The 19,003-nt window shown below is 34.7% G+C and overlaps 1 protein-coding gene across 3 annotated transcripts in view; it reads right to left on the bottom strand.

The window, feature by feature from the left end:
• ASCC1 (activating signal cointegrator 1 complex subunit 1) overlaps positions 1–19,003 on the bottom strand; it is a 90,130-nt gene that overhangs the window by 28,461 nt on the left and 42,666 nt on the right. For all 3 annotated transcript variants that reach the window (XM_051982185.1, XM_051982182.1, XM_051982184.1), the window contains exons 6-9: positions 17,617–17,753; positions 9,637–9,756; positions 5,269–5,393; positions 3,916–3,995 (exon numbers count right to left, since the gene is read on the bottom strand). In XM_051982185.1, the coding sequence (XP_051838145.1) occupies positions 3,916–3,995; positions 5,269–5,393; positions 9,637–9,756; positions 17,617–17,753 (462 nt within the window). The remainder of the gene's footprint in view (positions 1–3,915; positions 3,996–5,268; positions 5,394–9,636; positions 9,757–17,616; positions 17,754–19,003) is intronic.

The raw sequence follows: 19,003 nt of genomic DNA, 5'->3' as shown, positions 1-19,003 counted from the left end.
CACTAAATTTTAAAAGACCACAGTTCTAGTTGGCGAAGATAGGATAGCTCAGGATTGCATTTGCACAGCAATGGGCACTGAATCGTTTCTATTTTATGCCTCAGTAAATAGCAGTAAGATTAATTTATCTCACTTCAAACCCAGCTCAGCCCAAGATTTCCCAGATGACCTCTCCCCTCTCTGATTGGTGAGATCCTCTCTACAACATCTATTTAAGGAAGTATCTCCATCAGCCATGACCACGTCACATCTGGATTGTGAATCTGTACTAGTTGCTCCTATGCAAGCACTGTCTCCTCTCTATTTCCCAGCTTTCCTCAAGCTACCCCTACTTTTCAGCTCCCTTTTTTGTGCTGTCTTCCTCCATTGGAATGCAAGTTCCTTGGGAAGAGGGACTGTCTTTCTTCCTGTTTGAATCTGTATTCCCAAATCTTAGTACAGTGCCTGGCATACAATACACTCGTAATAAATGCTTTATCTTTTGTCTATTTTTATTTTTTCCCCAAGCTTGTCTCTCCTCAGCTACCTACTTGATCCTTGGCCTGTAGAGCTATTCCTCTGTTTTGTACAGATGCTTTGGCTCAGTGACTAATACAGTTTGCCTTTTTGTTTCAGTTCCTCTCCTAGTAATAAAGTGCTCTCTTTGTTTTCTTTCAGAACAGAATACTTATCTAGCATCATAATATGATGGTGCTGGTTTGCTGAATACCCCCTTTATTTTGAGGTTTATATACTTGAATGATTTTTACATTGCAATTAAAGATGATAACCCAGTGTGTCTATTGAATATAACTGCTTCACGAACTTGTGTTTTACCTCCTATAGGAGCAACTGCTAGTGATTATAATCTCTCCTTTTTATTCTTGCTGAAAATTTAGTTCTCTTGTCCATCAATATATTTTAAATACTGCTTTTACATTTTCTTAAAGCTATGCGATCTTGGTGATGGACAAAAATGAAAATCTTTCCCATATTAATTTTAGGTAAGATCTTTGATAAAAGAATGCTTCATGGGGATAAATTCTATTCCCTAGACTTTCATATGACCTCTTCCTCTGAAAAAGACTACTGTACAAAAGAAACAAGGAAGACATATCCTCTAATCTATGGTATAGTACAATAAATTAAATTTAAATAGAAAATAAAATTCCCAGTTAACTAAAATTTGGCCTCTCATTGTCCCTAACATGTGAAATAATTGAATACCTTCTTGTAGAAAAGTATTCTCAAGTTCATATTCCAGATGGCTCCTTTCCACACACAAGAAACACCTTATGTAGGCAGCAGAGTGTAAAAGGATTAATGGATATATATTGCCTGCTGTTCTGTCCCCAGTACAGTACTCTGCATTAATTAACTTCATCTTATTGGTATTCACTGAGCAAGAATTTAGAGTCAAAAAACCTGCTTTCCTTTCAATTCAACATACATTTACTAAGTGCCAGCCCCGTACCTGACGCTAAGAATACAAAAGACAAAAATGAAATTATTGTATGTGCCCTAAAAACCATGGGGAATTAGAAAAAGTTCCATAAAGTAGGTAATGCCTGTACTAAGCCTTAAAAGGTAGATGATTAGGGGCAGCTATGTGGTGCAGTGGATAGAGCCCCAGCCCTGAAGTCAGGATCTGAGTTTGAATCTGGCCTCAGACACTTTAACACTTTCTAGCTGTGTGATCCTGGGCAAGTCACTTAACCCCAATTACCTCAGCCAAATTTTAAAAAAAAAAAAAAAAAAAGGTAGATAATTCTGAATACCAAAGATGAGAAGTGAGGACATTCCAGGCCTGGAAGACCAATTACTTGAAATTAAAGAGATGAGCAATAGGACTGCCAAATAGAGAACAACTAGTACATGAGTCTAGCTGGAATGCAGAGTACATAAAGAGGAATAATATGAAATAAGTAGGTTAGTCATTAAGCATTTATTAGTATTTATGATGTACCAGGATTCTGCTAAGTATTGAGCTTTAAATGTTAAACTAAGGAGTTTTCATTTTGTCCTAGGAGGCAGAATAACAGGGAGTCCCTGATGGATCTAGCCTAAGCTTTTCAAACTAACTTCAGGGTCTTAGGAAAGTTACTTAACAACTTTAACATTCAGTTTCCAATTTGAAGGGACCAGATATTAGGATCTTGGAAGTCTCTTCCAAGTCCAAAACTTTATGGCTCCTGATGTAATTAGCAAGGTTACACAAAGACTAAAAAAAGTTGTCTCAGGTAATTGTACATTACTTGTACAATTGTACCCTAAGGTCTTCCTCCATCATCTCCACACAGAGTAGTCAAGCCATTTCCTACCTGACTTGCAAACACCTTTTGCACTCCAACCTTGAGTTCAACAAGACAACTGAGCTTCCTTGAAATAATTTCTATGTCAATTCCCCACTCAGCCTTTTGTCTTCCTCAAAAAACACAACAGAAAGAAAACTACGAACGATGATGATGATATCATTTGAAGAAGAGAGGAGATACCAAAGAACCCACCAAGCACATTTACAGGTATGGCCTAGGCAAATCAGTAGAGTTTACTACAACTATGTTAATTGGCAGCTGGTCACTAAAGTACAAAGGTAGCATGGCTATTTTACAAAAAAAGAAAATTTCTCAATACAGTAAAAGACACAAGACCAGAGAAAAAGAAGGAGTCTACCTCCCCCTAGGACACAGACACCTGCCTGGGTGAACGGCTCCTCTTGCCATGATGAGCTCTGGGGTACAACTGCCATCAGTATCAATCAACAGGTCTCTCTAGGCAGTTGGCAGAGGAAGAAAGCTGCCAAATTATGGTCAAAGAATAATTTGAAGAGGGAGGAAAAGAAGACATTTTTAATATTGCAGTTGGCTCTAAAATTATTACTCATAGTCTCCACCTGTCTTCTAAGCATCAGGAGATGATAAAGTCAAGAGCATGACTTAGAAGATTTAAAAACATATGGAGGGGTGGAATGGAAAATGAAATAGTTTCTTGTGCTCATAATGACTTATGTTTCTATTTGTCAGGGTGCAAAATGGCATGAAAACATATACGATACAGAGAAAAAACAACTCTCACTCCCCAAATACTACTCAACATGAATTGTGGAGGAAAAGACTAATGTAATTTTCAAGTGAGTCATTTAAATTTTACAGATCAATCTAATCCTTAGAAAAGCAGAACCCCAATAAGTCAGGAAAAGACAAGCTACCCTTCAAAACCTGTTATTCCTGAGTAGAAACAGATACTATAACTAGAGAGAGTAGCTGGATAGGTGACAAGAAAAAGCCACTAGGCAAAGACAAGCAATTCATTATAAAATGCAAGGTCCATACTTCAAAAGTGAAGAATAAAACCTATCAGAGATACAATTACATTTTCTTGTGGATACAAGAGGTAGGGACATCTAACTGTTTCCTAAATCACCCACAACTATATTGAAAGTTACAGCAGTTGTTGTTCAGTCATTCAGTTATGTCCAACTCTCGTGGACCCACAAACCATAGTATTAGCATTAGTAAGTATTGTTAGTATTATAAGGACAGTATTATTCCTTAGGATTTCCTTACTGGAGTGACTGGATACTTCCTTCTCCAGTGAATTGAGTCAAACAGAAATTAAGGGACTTGCGCCAATGGTCAAAAGCTATTAAGTGTCTAACGCCAGATTTGAACTCAGATTCTTCCTGACTTCAGGCCCATAATTTTTTCCACTGAACTACCTACATACCTCCATGTTGGAAGTGCCATAACTTTACCATTGCTAAAATGATGTTTTCCTCTTTAAAAAGAAATTTGAAAATAGCCTTTCCCATTAATATTTCCTATGAAAAGTAGGACAGGAATATTGTAGTGTTAAAGGGAAAATTACTTATTCTCCACTAATTTTAAACATATTGCAACAAGTTTAAATCTCAGAAGCTTTCTGTTCCATACTTACCTTTAATATATTTCGGCCATCAAATGATTCTCTTTCGCGAAGACCAGATTTACCTGCAAGGGCATTGTTCCTGTCTTCAGCTATAAACATACCAAACAAAATTAGAAGAGGTGAATGGGAGATTTTTTTTTCTCCTTCAAAAAAACAAACTTTAAAATATTTATACACATCTAGAAGCACACTACCAGAGAAGTCAAATGACTACATAGCTATGCCACTAATTAGTTACGTGATCTCTACAAGTCACTAAAATACTCTGGCTCCAGTTTCCTCATCTGAAAAAGGAGGGGGTTGAATAAGATGAGCTATAAGATTACTTCTAGCTCCATTGTATGACTATTGTCTTGATGCAATTTTAAATACATTTACACTTGTTTTGCACATTGGCTTAGAGAGACATCCATATTTATAATAGTAACTAGTATTCTAATTGAAAGATTTATGACAAATATGAAAATTCATTGTCCTCTGAATAAAATAATCACTATTAGAGAGAATTAAGGTTTTCCCCCCATATTTTCATAACATACTTTCTCTTACTACCTCCCTCTTGTGGCCAAGAGCAAGCAATGTATGACAGTCAACCAGAATCAGCAATGAAGATTTCTTTAGTGCAGGCTAACAGTATTACCAGGGAACAAATTCAAGACACTGGTAAACTTTTAATCATGCCTTTCATATCAACTAGAAAGCTTGGAATGAAATGTATTAAGATATTTAAGCCAATGACGTCTATCAAAACACTGATAGGGAAAAGGAAGAACAGGAAAGAAATAACATTTTTCTACCTTTTGTGCCTTAAAATAAATAAATAAATAAAAGTCAATAGACATAAACTTGTAAACTCATCTAAATATCTGATTATTTTTCCAGTTATTTTTTGAAAACACATTATTTTTCTGATATTCCCCAGGAAATTTTTCTTCTCAGTTTGAATATGGCTAATATATGACAAAGACATAATTTGACGTGCCAGAATTGATATATTAATAGATGCACCAACTGCTATCTATTTTAGCTAGCCTATTGATATTACAGGTGAATATCTATCTAACAATTGTTCTAAAGTATTATTCTAATTCTCCTAGTTAAAGATCCTAATATATGTATATCTAGCAAAGTCTAAGACATTTTTGTACAATTCAGGATACGTTTTATAATGATGTCCCAAATGTTCTAAGCACTTTATAATGCCATTTGAAAGAAGTAAGGTTATTCTACCAGAAAAAGAAAGTAAAATTCAGAACCTTCAATTCTATATCAAATCTAAGCAAGCAATTTTAAGGATTTGGACTAAATCAAAGAGAAACTTAGAGACTTTTTACTGTCTCTGTGTCCTCAAAAGGTACATACCTGTGGGATCTTTCCTGAATAGAGTGTTCATGACTGTAGCATGGAGTTTCACTCTGTCCCATTCCTTTATCATCAATCCAGACAACACAAACCGTTCTACCAGCTGATCAGCTATCAACTGTAGTCTAGAAAAATTGAGGACATACAAGAATAAAAGAGTGCATAATAAAGAGATCTCATTACCAAAAGAGTTGTCACTTAGTTGGGTTTCCTAAGAACTCAAGAAAATTTTTTAAAATGGCAGACATGAATAGCAAATGAATAATAAATTTCCTATTTATTTCAAATGAGGTTACTACAAAATTAATTTCTCAACTAGAATATCTAATCATAATATTAAAATCACTAAATAAGTAGCCAAATTAAAAAATGCAGAATCAGAGAACTTAAAAACAACTAGACTCAAAGGCCTCCAAGATCATCTTAACTACTCCCTCTTTTAAAGATGTGAAAATGAAGCCCAGAGAGGTGAACTGATTTACCTTAAGTGATAGTTCCTGAGTGGCAGATCTAGGAATAGATCCCAGTCTTCTGAACTCCCAGGTACAGAAGTATTCTTCCCACTACATGATTGTCTTTTTCTTTAAAATAAGTCTCTAAAACTTCTTGATGATTACCCAATGGCTTCCAAATGATTTAGATATTTTCCAATCACCAAAAATTTATATTGAAACACAAGGTCAGACACTGAAATATTCACTGCAAGTGTAAAGCACAGACTGGAGTGTTAAAGATGCCCATAACCTAGTTTTTCTCTATTCCACCAAAAGCAAAGGTTCTCTCTTAGCAGGAGGCACTTTGACATATGCAGAGTACCAAAACGCACGCGCACACACACACACACACACACACACACACACACACACACCATGAGAGAAATGAACTCAAATCTTTCATACCAAGTAGGTTTCTTTGTTTCATCTGTCCCTTTTTGAAAATCAGGTACCAGGAAAAGGTCTTTTTTCTTTACATGGAAAAGGATAATGAAAACTACACAAAAAATTAAGGGGAGAGGCAACTTTAGGGAGATAGTAGCTACTCAGAAATGTCTGGATAATTACTGCCAGGTACTATTGTGGATATTTCATAAGATCTCTGTAACTTACAAATCTTTGATAATAGGAAGTTTTAGAGAGTTTAGAAAGGCCAATCCTATCAGAAATTAAAGGATTTATGCAACTGAGTCTATATCTTTCCATTAAATTCCATTTCCATTGTATTCCATAAATACAAATTGGCTAAGATGACAGGAAAAAATAATGGCAAATGCTAGAGAGGATGTGGGAAAACTGGGACACTAATATGTAATGGGCCAGATACATTGTTGGTGGAATTGTTCAACCATTCTGGAGAGCAATTTGAAAACTATGCCCAAAGGGCTATCAAACTGTGCATACCCTTTGATCCAACAATCTTTCTACTGGGTTTATATCCCAAAGAGATCTTAAAGGAGGGAAAGGGATCCACATGTGCAAAAATGTTTGTAGAAGCCCTTTTTATAATGGCAAGAAACTGGAAACTGAGTGAATGCCCATCAGATGGAAATGGCTGAATAAGTTGTGGCATATGAAAGTTATGGAACATTACTGTTCTGTAAGAAAAGACCAACAGGATGATTTCAGAAAGGCTTGGAGAAACTTACATGAATTGATGCTAAGTGAAATGAGAAGAACCAGGAGATTATTGTACACAGCAATAAGATTATGCAATGATCGATTCTGATTGACGTGGCTCTTTCCAACAATAAGATGAGGGAGGCCTGTTCCAATGATCCTGTGATGAAGAGAGCACTCTACACCCAGAGAAAGGGCTGTGGGAACTGAGTGTGGTTCACAACATAGCATTTTCACTCTTTTTCTTGTTGTTTGCTTGCATTTTATTTTCTTTCTCATTTTTTTCTGATTTATTTTATTTTTCTTATGCAGTAAGATAATTGTATAAATATGTATGCATATACTGAATTTAATGTATATTTCTACCATATTTAACATATATTGGACTACTTGCCATCTAGGGGAGGTGGAGGGAGGTAAAAATTGGAACACAAGATTTTGCAAGAGTTAATGTTGAAAAATTATCCGTGCATATGTTTTGAAAAATAAAAAGTTTTAATTTTAAAAAAAGTAAGTACAATATAACCAATACTATTAGATTAAGAGCAACTGATTTTACCTAATCTAGTATCCTAAGACTACTGTTTAACTTTTTTTTTTCCATTTTCCACCAGGGGGACCACCAACCACACCTTTTCATTCTGAATAAAACTAGAATCCAGAATGATATTACTGTCAGGAAGGAGAAACATTACACCCAATTGTTTCTTAGATCAGAAAAAATTTCAACATTCAGTCTAAATATTCTATTATCCATATATTAATTTTTTTCATAAGGCCATATGCTAACATGAAAATTCATGTTTTTTCCCTTTATTGATTAAAATTTCATATAAATATACATATATATCAGTGAATTTAAAATTAGCATTGTCAAAGATGAAAATGATATCACTGTGGATGACATTTAAGCAATTGACAGAAAAGAGTCTAAATAAAAATGGTTCTTTGTTCTAAAACTAATTAAGGAGATAAAATATTTCTTTCATTTTACATGGGACAAGACTTCTTTTTGCTATAAAAATCAACACTGGAACATAGTCTATTCCATTACCTAAACCAAATATGTCCAAAGGTGCTTTCCTTTCCAAATATCCTAGAACTATGCACTCTTACACAAGGTAAATTCTTTCTCTTAAAACCCATTATTTATTTCTTCCATTTAGCCCTTCCATGCAAAACTAGAAAGAAACAAGTCTACCCATACACAATGGTTCTTGAATAACCTGAATATGTTTTTAAAAAATTTTTTATTCTTAAAACTTAGCTAAATCCATAACTATGGTCTACTCTAAATTCATTACAAAAACCATTCTCTACAGTGACCCCCTATGATCGGAAAGACTCTTGAAAACTAGATCAGTTCTAGGGTCACTTAGAAATTTCTATCTGCTTAGCCATATGATTCAATAATTGTACTCCAAATATCCTCTAATTCAAGTATTTAAGTATTAAAAATTCCATAAACTATCACATCTATATGATATAGATATGTGTGTGTGTGTATATATATATACACACACACACATATCTATATCATATATCTATATCATATATGTATAAAAATCATACATGCTATGAATGTTATGGAATATTATTGCTCTGTAAGGAATGACCAGCAGGATGAATACAGAGAGGCTTGGAGAGACCTACATGGACTGATGCTAAGTGAGATGAGCAGAACCAGGAGATCATTATACACTTCGACAACGATATTGTATGAGGATGTATTCTGATGGAAGTGGATTTCTCTGACAAAGAGACTTAACTGAGTTTCATTGGATAAATGATGGACAGAAACAGCTACACCCAAAGAAGGAATACTGGGAAATGAATGTGAACTATTTGATTTTTGATTTTCTTCCCGAGTTATTTTTACCTTCTGAATCCAATTCTCCCTGTGCAGCGGGAGAACTGTTCGGTTCTGCAAATATGTATTGTATCTAGGATATACTGCAACATATTTAACATATATAGGACTGCTTGCCATCTTGGGGGGGGGGGGGGGAGGAGGGAGGGAGGGGAAAAAACGAAACATAAGTGATTGCAAGGGATAATGTTGTGTAAAAATTATCCTGGCATGGATTCTGTCAATACAAAGTTATTATTAAATAAAATTAAATTAAAAAAAAATCATACATGCTACTTTAGGCAAAAAGACAAGAAGGATGAAGGAGACATTAATCGTTCATTAAGTGCTTACAATATGTCAGGTCCTGTCCTAAGCAGTATTAGCCTAATTCCCTTGCAAAAAATACCAATGCTACCAGAAAGGGAAAGCTAGATGGTGCAGTGAATAGAGTGCTCGTCCTAGAATCAGGAAGACTCATCTTCATGAGTTCATAGCTAATCTAATACATTTACTAGTTATGTGACCCTGGGAAAATCACTTCACCCCTTTTGCTTCAGTTTCTCCATCTGTAAAACAAGTTGGAGAAGGAAATGGGAAAACACTTCAGTATTTCTGCCAAGAACACCCCAAATGAGGTTCAAAGACCATCTGACTCGACTGAAACAATTAAACAATAATAATTACCACAAAAGAGCAGACTTATAGGATTGAAAGTCTGTTCATTTTCTACTAACAAAAAATGTTGTAGTGACCTTACCTCTCAGCAACATAAGATCCCAAAAGTTACAACAGTTTATCATTAGGATCAATAATGAAATAGAGCCTCATGTTAATTTTGATTTCCAGTAATAGCTGCAGATACCTTTCAAAAAAAACAGAGATGACAGACACAAATTCACTCACCGGTCAGAGCCATCTTTCATGTGGACTTTAGCATAAAGAACATCCATCATGCCAGGATCATCATTCATGTATTCTATCCCCACCATCTCTGCTAACAGGGGTTTACCTCCAGCAATTTTGCTTCAAAGGGGAAAAAAAAGTAAAGGAGGATTCATGTTATTAAACCAAGAGTCAGCTACAATGAGATATGCTCAATACACAGATCTATAACAAAAGAAGAGCACTTCTTAATGCCATGAGCCCAAACTTAAACTAGGGATTGTTATATTTCCCTAGAGCTACAAAAAAAAAAAAAAAAAAAAAAAAAAAAAAAGTCAAGTAACAAGTTTCATTATTTATCATGAGTTACCTTTTTACTTTTTTTAATTCTGAACTTAAATATTAAAAAACTGAGCATTTCTGTATTTAGGGAAAAAAAACAAAAGAAAACTATTCTTTAAAGAAAAAGAATAAATTCCATGTTACTTTCATCTGTCCTGCTTATCTATGCTTTTTTCTTAATTTCCTTCTGCTCATAGTGAATTAAAATTGTTTTTGTCTTAACTTAAATACTTAAAAAGAATGGGTCCATGTGTACAATAGAAAATAAAATGAAGATTATATATGAAAGCATGGATCTCCATTCTATACTACTTGCTTTTTTTAAGTGTATAATAAATTTAACACATTATATTCAAAATTATCTGCTCATTAGTGCTTCCTTCTGAACTTCCTTATCCTCTCTTTTGTGCATTTTAAAAAATGTTTCAATGGCTTTCCTTTCTTTTTTTTTCAATTATAAACTTAATTCTGCATCAAACATAGTAAACAAAACGTCAAAAAGACTACATAAAATAAAATAAAGAATAAAAAGTCAAATATATTAAGATAATGGAAAATAAAAAGAAACTACTGAAATGTGCCAGATTTTAAATTATATTACAAAGCAATTATTGTAAAAACAAAAAACATAAACATAAACTCTGGTATTGAATAAAAAATAGACAAAAAAAAATATTAGCAAATGAGGAGTCAGATCCTGGTAACATTTATATAACTTTTTATATGTTCAAAGTAATTTACATATTTGTATCTCATTTAATCTCACAACAGATCTTTATATTATGTTTTGTTATAGACATTTTACAAATGAGGAAACTGAAATTCAGAGGTTAAATGAATTGCTCATGATCACACAGATATTACATATCTGAGATAGGATCTGAATTTAGAACTTTATGTCTCCAGGTACAGAGTGCATGTCTAAATCAATAACATCACTATTTCACATCTTGTTGAAGGGGTGGGCATAAGGGGAGGGAAATCTGAGAAAAATAAATATTAAAGAAAAAAAATCAAATCTGAAGGTAGAAGGATCTATACAGATATGGCTTCATTTTAGGGAATCTCCTCACTTAAGATAAGGGCAAAGTCATCTAGGGGAGGGGATGAGGAGAAGGAGGGGAAAAGTTGGAAAAGAAGGTTTTGCAAGGGTCAATGCTACAAAAATTACCCATGCATACGTCTTGTAAATAAAAATCTATAATAAAGAAAGAAAGAAAGAAAGAAAAGATAAGGGCAAAGGGATGGCCACCGACATTTTGTTTGAATGTGTGAACAAATAATGGCCTTCTTTTCTTGGCACTGCTATTCCTTCCTCCAAGACCCCTCAAAATTAGTTGAGGTAAAATAAGAGGGGAAAAGTCCTTATAACGAATAAGCATACTCAAGCAAAACTATTGCAGAGTGGCCCCATCCAAAAATGAATGTCTTTGAATTTTAGATGATCATCACTTGTCAGGCAGTGCGTAAAATGCTTCATAATAGAACTTTTAAAAATACAGTTGATCATTGTAATGATTAGAATAATTGCCAAAGTTGTTTTTCTCTTGCTTCTACTCACTTCATCACTATGTCAACTTAGGCTACCCAAAATTCTCTGAATTATCTCTTTCAGCATTTTTTACAGCACAATAATATTGCATTACATTCCAATACCATGATTTGTTCAGTCATTCCCCAACTAAGAGGCAATCTAAGGTAACACCTTATATTTTAGTTTTTCTCTCTCCTTCCCCCGCCCCCCCCCAGCTCTCTCTTAAAAGAGAAAAAACTCTTAATCTGAAGTTCAGGATCTAAATATTTGTTTTATTTGTGACTATTCCCTCTTTCAAGTAGTATCCTTTCTCTTAATACCCAGCATCCCTTTTTATTTCCCTGTTGAGTTTCATATATATTTATACTTCAAATAGTTTGTGTAACTATTTGATCATTTCAAATCAAAATGAGGTTCACCTCATGTCAGCTCCCTTCTTCCTTCTTTTCACATATGACAATTATGGACTCAACATGTCCAAAATCGAACTCATCATTTTTCCCCCTAAACCTTTCCTCCATGATTACTTCCCTATTAACTGTAAAAGGCCTCCCATCTTCCCAGGGCCTGAGGCTCACAACCTAGAGCTATCCTCATCACCTCATCATCCCTCATAGACAATCTCTTGTCTTGCCTGTGCAACATTTCTAGAATACACAGCTTCCTCTCCTTGGACACTACCCCCACCTCCTCACTTCCCCCTTCGAGGTCTGCCATAGCCTGCTGGCGCTCAGCCTGCTCCTAAATCTCAGGCACAATCATGTCATCTTAATAATACTTCTCTAAGCAATACACTACAGTGATGCCCTAGCGCCATCAGGAGTAAGGACAAAATCCTCTGTCTAACGTTCCTAAAGAATTCTGGATTTCTGGCTTTCTGGATTTCTGTAATGCTTTTCCTCCTCATCTCTAGCTACAGCCATTCCTGGCTTCCTTTACAACCCAACTAAAATCCTATATTCTATAGGGAGTTTTTTCTAGTCTGTCTTAATTCTAGTGCTTAATTATCTCCTCTTAAAAAAATAATATAGCTTGTTGGACATATTTTCTTGTTTGTTGTCTTCCCAATTAGATTGTGAACTCGTTGAAGGCACAGTCTGTCATTTGCCCATCTTTGTATCCCCAGAACTTAGCTTAGTACTAGCATATAATACGTATTTAATAAATGTTTGCTGACTGACAAAGACAAGACAAAACAGAGTAGGGGGAGTAAGTGATCAATATAAAAGTCTGGAAACCAATATGGAAGCTTAGAGGCAACAACCCAGATGAATTGTTTCAAAATTTCCCTCCAAACAACTTTAAAATAATTCCTCGAATCAAATTTGGAGTGGCAGAGCCAACAAAAGATTGAAATGAGCCATTTTCCCAGTCTAAGACAATCACCTTCTGAAAAGGATCCAATGATGAAAACTCCCAGGAATATTACAGTCAAATTTTAGAGCTCCCAGATCAAAGAGAAAATACATCAAGCAGCCAGAAAGAAACAACTGAAATATCGTGGTGCAAGAATTAGTTAAGATCACACAAGATTACATACACAAGGATCACACACACATTAAAGAGGGTTTGAAATCTGATATTCCAGAAGACAAAAAAGCTAAATTACAAGTAAGAATAGTCTACTCGGCAAAAGTAAATATAATCTTTCCAAGGGAAAAATAGACATTAAATGAAATAGAGACGCCTTTCAAGCATTCCTGATAAAAAGACCTGAGCTGAAAATTTTCATATGATGAAACACTATAATGTTGTAGAAAATGACAAGGGGAACTGTTTCAGAAAAACATGGCAAAATCTACATGAACTGATACAAAGTGAAGAAAGAAGAACTGTGAGATCATTGTGCACAGTAACAGCAACATTGGAATGAGGATCAACTATTAAAAAAATTTTTTTAAAACAGCTATTGTGAGCAATACAATGATCCAAGACAATTCAAAAGACCTCATGATGAAAAAATGCCAGAGAAATTATGAACTCCAAGTGCAAACAGAAATAAAATTTTCTCACTTTATTTTTCCCATTTTTAAAATAAGGTTAATAATATAAAAATGTTTTTCATATTTCATATGTATAATTTCTATCATATTACTTACCTTGTTAGTGGTGCAGTAGTAACCCCTACCAAGTCTCACTCTTGTTTTGCAGAACTTTCTCAAGTTAGGACTACCTGGATCTTTAAGGGTCAAGAGAGCTACATTTTCAGGATCCTCTTCAGTATTTTAGGACAAAGTGATAGGGATCTCAGAACTATTAGGAGTTCAGGCAGTCCTAATCTGACCACTGCTGTGCTGTACTACTTTTAGTTTTCCACAGCTCAGACTTTCTCAGATGAACTCTCTGCACTTCTATATCTGGATACTGTCTTGACTATCCCCCCCCAATTATGCTAGGAGGCTGCCTTTCTTGGCAACCCCTTTACCTACTGTACATAGGCTTCTGGCTGAATTTTTGTTAAGTTCTGAGCTCAAAGAAGTTATTTACTTTAGATTCTTTTTTAAATCCTTGACTAATGTTCAGTTTGGCATGAATTTCAAGTTTCTTTTCTAGAATAACTCTACATGGGAGCTGGGAAGTCTGATTCCCTTTAGGCAATCAACTTGGCTAGAAGTCCCACTGCAGGGTACTATCACTATATATCTATGCTAACTAATACAAATATCTTGCTGGTTCTTCCTGAGACTTTGTACTCCTTAATTTTCTCAATTGGAAAATTTACATTTTGACACACCAAACCCCAAATTAAATGTCACTTCTCCTAGTAAGGATATTGCACTATGTCAAAACAAAACCTACATAGTTCAAAGCCTACCAACTACACACAGCTTCCTTTATTAAACTTTAAGAGGTGTAAATTTGCATAATTTTGAAAAGAATATAGCAATATCCCCAAATTTTATTGTTGTTTAGTCATTTGAGTTGCTTCAGACTCTTCATTGCCCCTTTTGGGATTTTCTTAGCAGTTACTAGTGTAGTTTGCCATTTTACAGCTCATTTTACAGATAAGGAAGCAGGGCAAAGAGACTTGCCTGAATCACACAGCTAGAAAGTGGGGTAGGGTCACATTTGAACTCAAGTCTTTCTGACTCCAGACCCAGCACTCTGTGCATTGTGATATCTACATACCTCAATATCCCCAAATAGTCATTTAATAAAATCGAGTACTACGTCAAACTGGCCATTATATTACCAATGATATAAGTTCTTTCTATTTATTTTCATCTATGTGGCAATTAAAGCAGGGGAAATTTTTAGAATCTTAATAATTCATCTTTACCATGATATCAAAAATAATATATGTGACTCTATGATGTGATCCCACTGAAAAGCAAATGTGATAATTTCTGATAATATTGCTTCTCTTTCTTTGTACTTTTCTTCTTTCTTTTCTCTCAAGATTTCTGTCTTCACATTCTTCTACTTTATTTCCATTTCCCTATCTTTTTTCTCAGGTCACCTGGTTGCCATTTGCTATTCACATCCACTCTATCTCCCCTCCCTTTAGTGCTCTACACCCAGAAAAGGAATACTTATATCCATCTGCCATGCGCCACCCAAGCACAATGTAAACTCCTTGTGTACTGGAACTATTTGTTTTGGCTGTAGCTTTGTACCTAGAACAGTGCTTGAAAACATAGTAGACATTAAAAAAGGCTTACTAGAATTGATATGATTCATACTTAAAGTGGCATTAATAGTTGAAGAGGTTGCTCACACGGGGTGTAGGTATATAATGACAGCTTTATATTCTGTTAGACTGGCATCCCTCCAATTCTACTTCTCTCAGAGAAAAAAATACCCACTGGGGACATATTTAGGACATTAAAGTACACTAACCAGAGTGAATAATTCATCTTGAGTCTATATAGCAACATGACCCTTCAGAGGAAGAGCTAAAATATAAGGTCAAGTAAATTCGCGCCTTTAAACATATTCCCAAGTCTAAAACAAACACTCAAACCTGCACAAAAAAATTCTTCAAATACCCATATTCTAGAGCACTGGCCTATTTAAAAGTCAGTCCAGTCACATTTTTCAAAATTCTAAAATAAAAAAAGCTATCATATGAAACTGAAAGTATAGCAAAAAAAATTGTTTAATACTTTTACTTTTACCCTTGAATCTGAGATCTTAATACTACTTACTTGCTAACTATCATTACCTATTGGCTAACTACTCTAGCTCTTAAAGCTTAGCTTTTACCCAGCATAAACTTCCCTTCATTTGGGGAAACAAGGTACATTTAGTCAGCTTGATAATCTATCTTTATACTTCATTTTCTCCCAAAACAAAAATCCCCCCAAAAAGCAAATTAATTTTACAATAAATAGTCAAACTGTTTACCGGATAACTGATTAAATTCAAATGACATTCTAGAAAAGATGGCTTGAGTTTTTCCCATGTGCTAAAGAATATTTGCAAAGCAACTCTGTCTTATTTCAAAATCAAGACTAAGTCTTAAAAATTGCAAATGCTGTTTTTATCTTATGTCAAAAAATTTGTTCCCTTTTGTTCTGTTTTCTTTTTTTTCCCCTTGAGGCAATTGGGGTCACACAGTTAGGAGATGTTAAATGTCTGAGGTTAGATTTGAACTCAGGTCTTCCTGATTTCAGGGCTGGTGCCACCTAGCTGCCCCCCTTATTCTTCATACACACAAATTTTGATGTTTTTAGAATTCTCCTATTTGACATTTAGTAACTAATACAAAGGATACCCAAAAGGCATGAAAGAAAGCTTTTACAACTAAATTCTTGTGTGTTTCAGGATAAAACTCAGGTAACAAAAATCAGTGACCTGAATTTGATAAGAGTAAGAGAACTAATAATTTTCTAAATATTTATCTTCCTTTAAATTTTTCTTTCTGAGCACTATTATCCCTTTAGCTGTTAAAGAGATTGTAGAATAAACAAGCTTATGACCAGAAATTTTGGGTTTTATTGGATTGGTTTTTATTTGTTATACTTGTTTGAGTTAAAGTTAGTTGTTCTAGGAACAAATTAAAGAGTAAAAACTGATTCTTTAATTGGCTAAATCTACCCTATTCTTTATAGTAAAAGCATATATAAGTACTAGGAGTTTGCAAATATTGAATTGAGAATATCAAGCTGTTATGAATTCTAAGTAAAGAGCTCAAAAAAAGAGCAGTTTTATCCAGCATTAACTGAAGTACAACACACAGAATCTATTTTATATGCTGGAAGCTACAAATTAAAAGACACAATGCAAACCAAATTACCTTGTGATTACTTTTGAGAAAACTGTCTTGTTATGGAAACTAATAAAGGTGGGAAAAACAGATATGGCCCATAAACAACAATCACTGCATTAAAGTTTGGCATTTTATGTAACCAAATTTTAAACCTTCACCTTCTTCAACTTGATACCAAAGTCCATTTCTATAAGACCAAGATATGAGGGCATAAAAAAATAATAAAATTACAAGAGAATAAGTAAAACTATTTGAAGTCTATTTTCAAATTTCTCTTTATCTACCATTGGGTGGGGAGGGGTAGGATAGATGGGATAAGGTAAGGAAATCAAAATTACTCAAAAGTGAAAACTATTATGCTATATTTACAATTGAACTGGAACATAAATAAAAAGATCACTCTAAAATGAAGGTATCAATGTTGTCCCAACCCACTTAGTCAAATCCAATTGTCTGGACAGTTCTCCATGTCCTAGTGTCTTACTTGGTGTCTCAGAGATGGCTATCAATATTGAGACACCTTTGAGTCTTTTGAGGAAGAAAAAAAGGTTTTATTGGGCACACTGTGTTAGATTCTATTAGAATAAACTGAATTCTAACTGTGAAAGATAATGGAAAGATTTCTGGATAAAATAAGACTCAGGTTAATACAAGAAAATCACTTTGGAGAAAGGATACTTTTCACCATATGAACTAAATTTTCAGCCTGCTCATACTGAAGATGTAACCAAAACAATTTAATAATATGTCTAAACTTAAAATTTATTTTATTAATAAATTAGTGAAACACTGGTGATGCAAAGATCAAGCAAAGATGTGTAAATCAATATTGTTCTTCACATACTACAGCTCTCTGAAAAGATATGTATTATTCTCAAAGACTATCCTTTTCCCACACATTTAGACTACTTACTTGATAAACTCTTCTTTACATTGCTGCAGGAGTTCACATGCCCACTGGATTTCTTGATCATTGAGAAGTACTAGAGTTCCAATAGTTAGATGAAGTTTTGCTGGATTTTGGAAAAGACAACTGCTGACTCCACGATCCTGTTGTCAAAGAAAGGGAAGGAAAAAGCGTTATCAAATTGAATGCTATTGTAAGAAAATGGGTTGCACTAAAGAAATTTGCCTCTAAACTAAAAGAAAAATATATCATGCCAATTTTTAACCCCTTCTCTTTCTTTAAACTTGAATAATAAGACTACTAGTCTCAGAAGAATTACCACAAGACCAATATTCATTTGGTGTCAACAAGCTATAACATAGGACAAATTAAAAATTAGGAAGAACTGGATGTATTAAAGAAATACATGATTGAACAAAGAAAATGTGCCATTCGTGTGGCAGAACAAGGGATAAGCAGCCATGTATTTCATTGATATACTCATGACATCAGGAGAAAAGTGAAAGTCATCAACAAATAAGGTGGATTCCCTGTGTTGAATTTATGGGCATAGGGCATACATAGAAAAAAGAAAAGAAGGGAGAGAGGAGGGAGGAAGGAAGGGAAGAAGGAAGGAAGGACAGGTGAAAGCATGCATCAATTTGTACTCTGAGTACATCAGCTCTCTATTTGAAAGTAGATATATAAAATATATATTTTATATTACTGCTTCTAATAGTATATTTTGTTCTTAATTAATTATGATGATACCAATTAATTCTGGCAAGATGGCAAAGTAGATCAGAAAATTCCAAGCTCCCCATATTTCCCTCACAAACAGAACAAAATTGCACCTCAGGGCAAACTTGTTTTTTTAACAAGTAAAAACACAAACAAGACTTTAAGGTAGAACAGGAGTCTTTCTGGGACAACATGGAATAAAGATCACAGGACTAGGCTTTAACTAGCCTTCTGATATGAAGTATAAACATCTTCAGGCTAGTTCTGCAGAAACAATAAGCTGGGAGCCCTGGGACTAGCTGAGTTTGGAGAAAGTTTCAGCCCAAAGCATAGGAACTTTCAACTCCAGGGAGAATGTGAGTCCAGGAAGAGGGAGCCTCTGCTGATTAGAAAGAAACACCAGGCCCAGCAATATTGCAGAGACATGACCCTGGATGAGAAGGAACCAGTACAGTATACTTGGTGAATGCAGAAGCAATGGGGCAAGGATGCTGCCAGCAGCAGGCATTTGCAGGAGGAGCGAGCTCCTGGTTTGGGTTCTTAGGTCAGAGGAGATAGCTGAAGTGAAGCTAGAGCACTGCCCCCCAACCCAGGATTTGAGGTGATCACACTAACAGTTCTCATTTAAAAAAAAAAATTTGAACAACCAAAGATGAAAGAACCCAAGCATAGA

Source organism: Antechinus flavipes, chromosome 2 (assembly GCF_016432865.1).
Source record: "Antechinus flavipes isolate AdamAnt ecotype Samford, QLD, Australia chromosome 2, AdamAnt_v2, whole genome shotgun sequence".
In the NCBI taxonomy this organism is placed as follows: domain Eukaryota; kingdom Metazoa; phylum Chordata; class Mammalia; order Dasyuromorphia; family Dasyuridae; genus Antechinus; species Antechinus flavipes.
The sequence above is the reverse complement of the archived record's forward strand: the minus strand, read 5'-3'. Positions and strand labels throughout refer to the sequence as shown.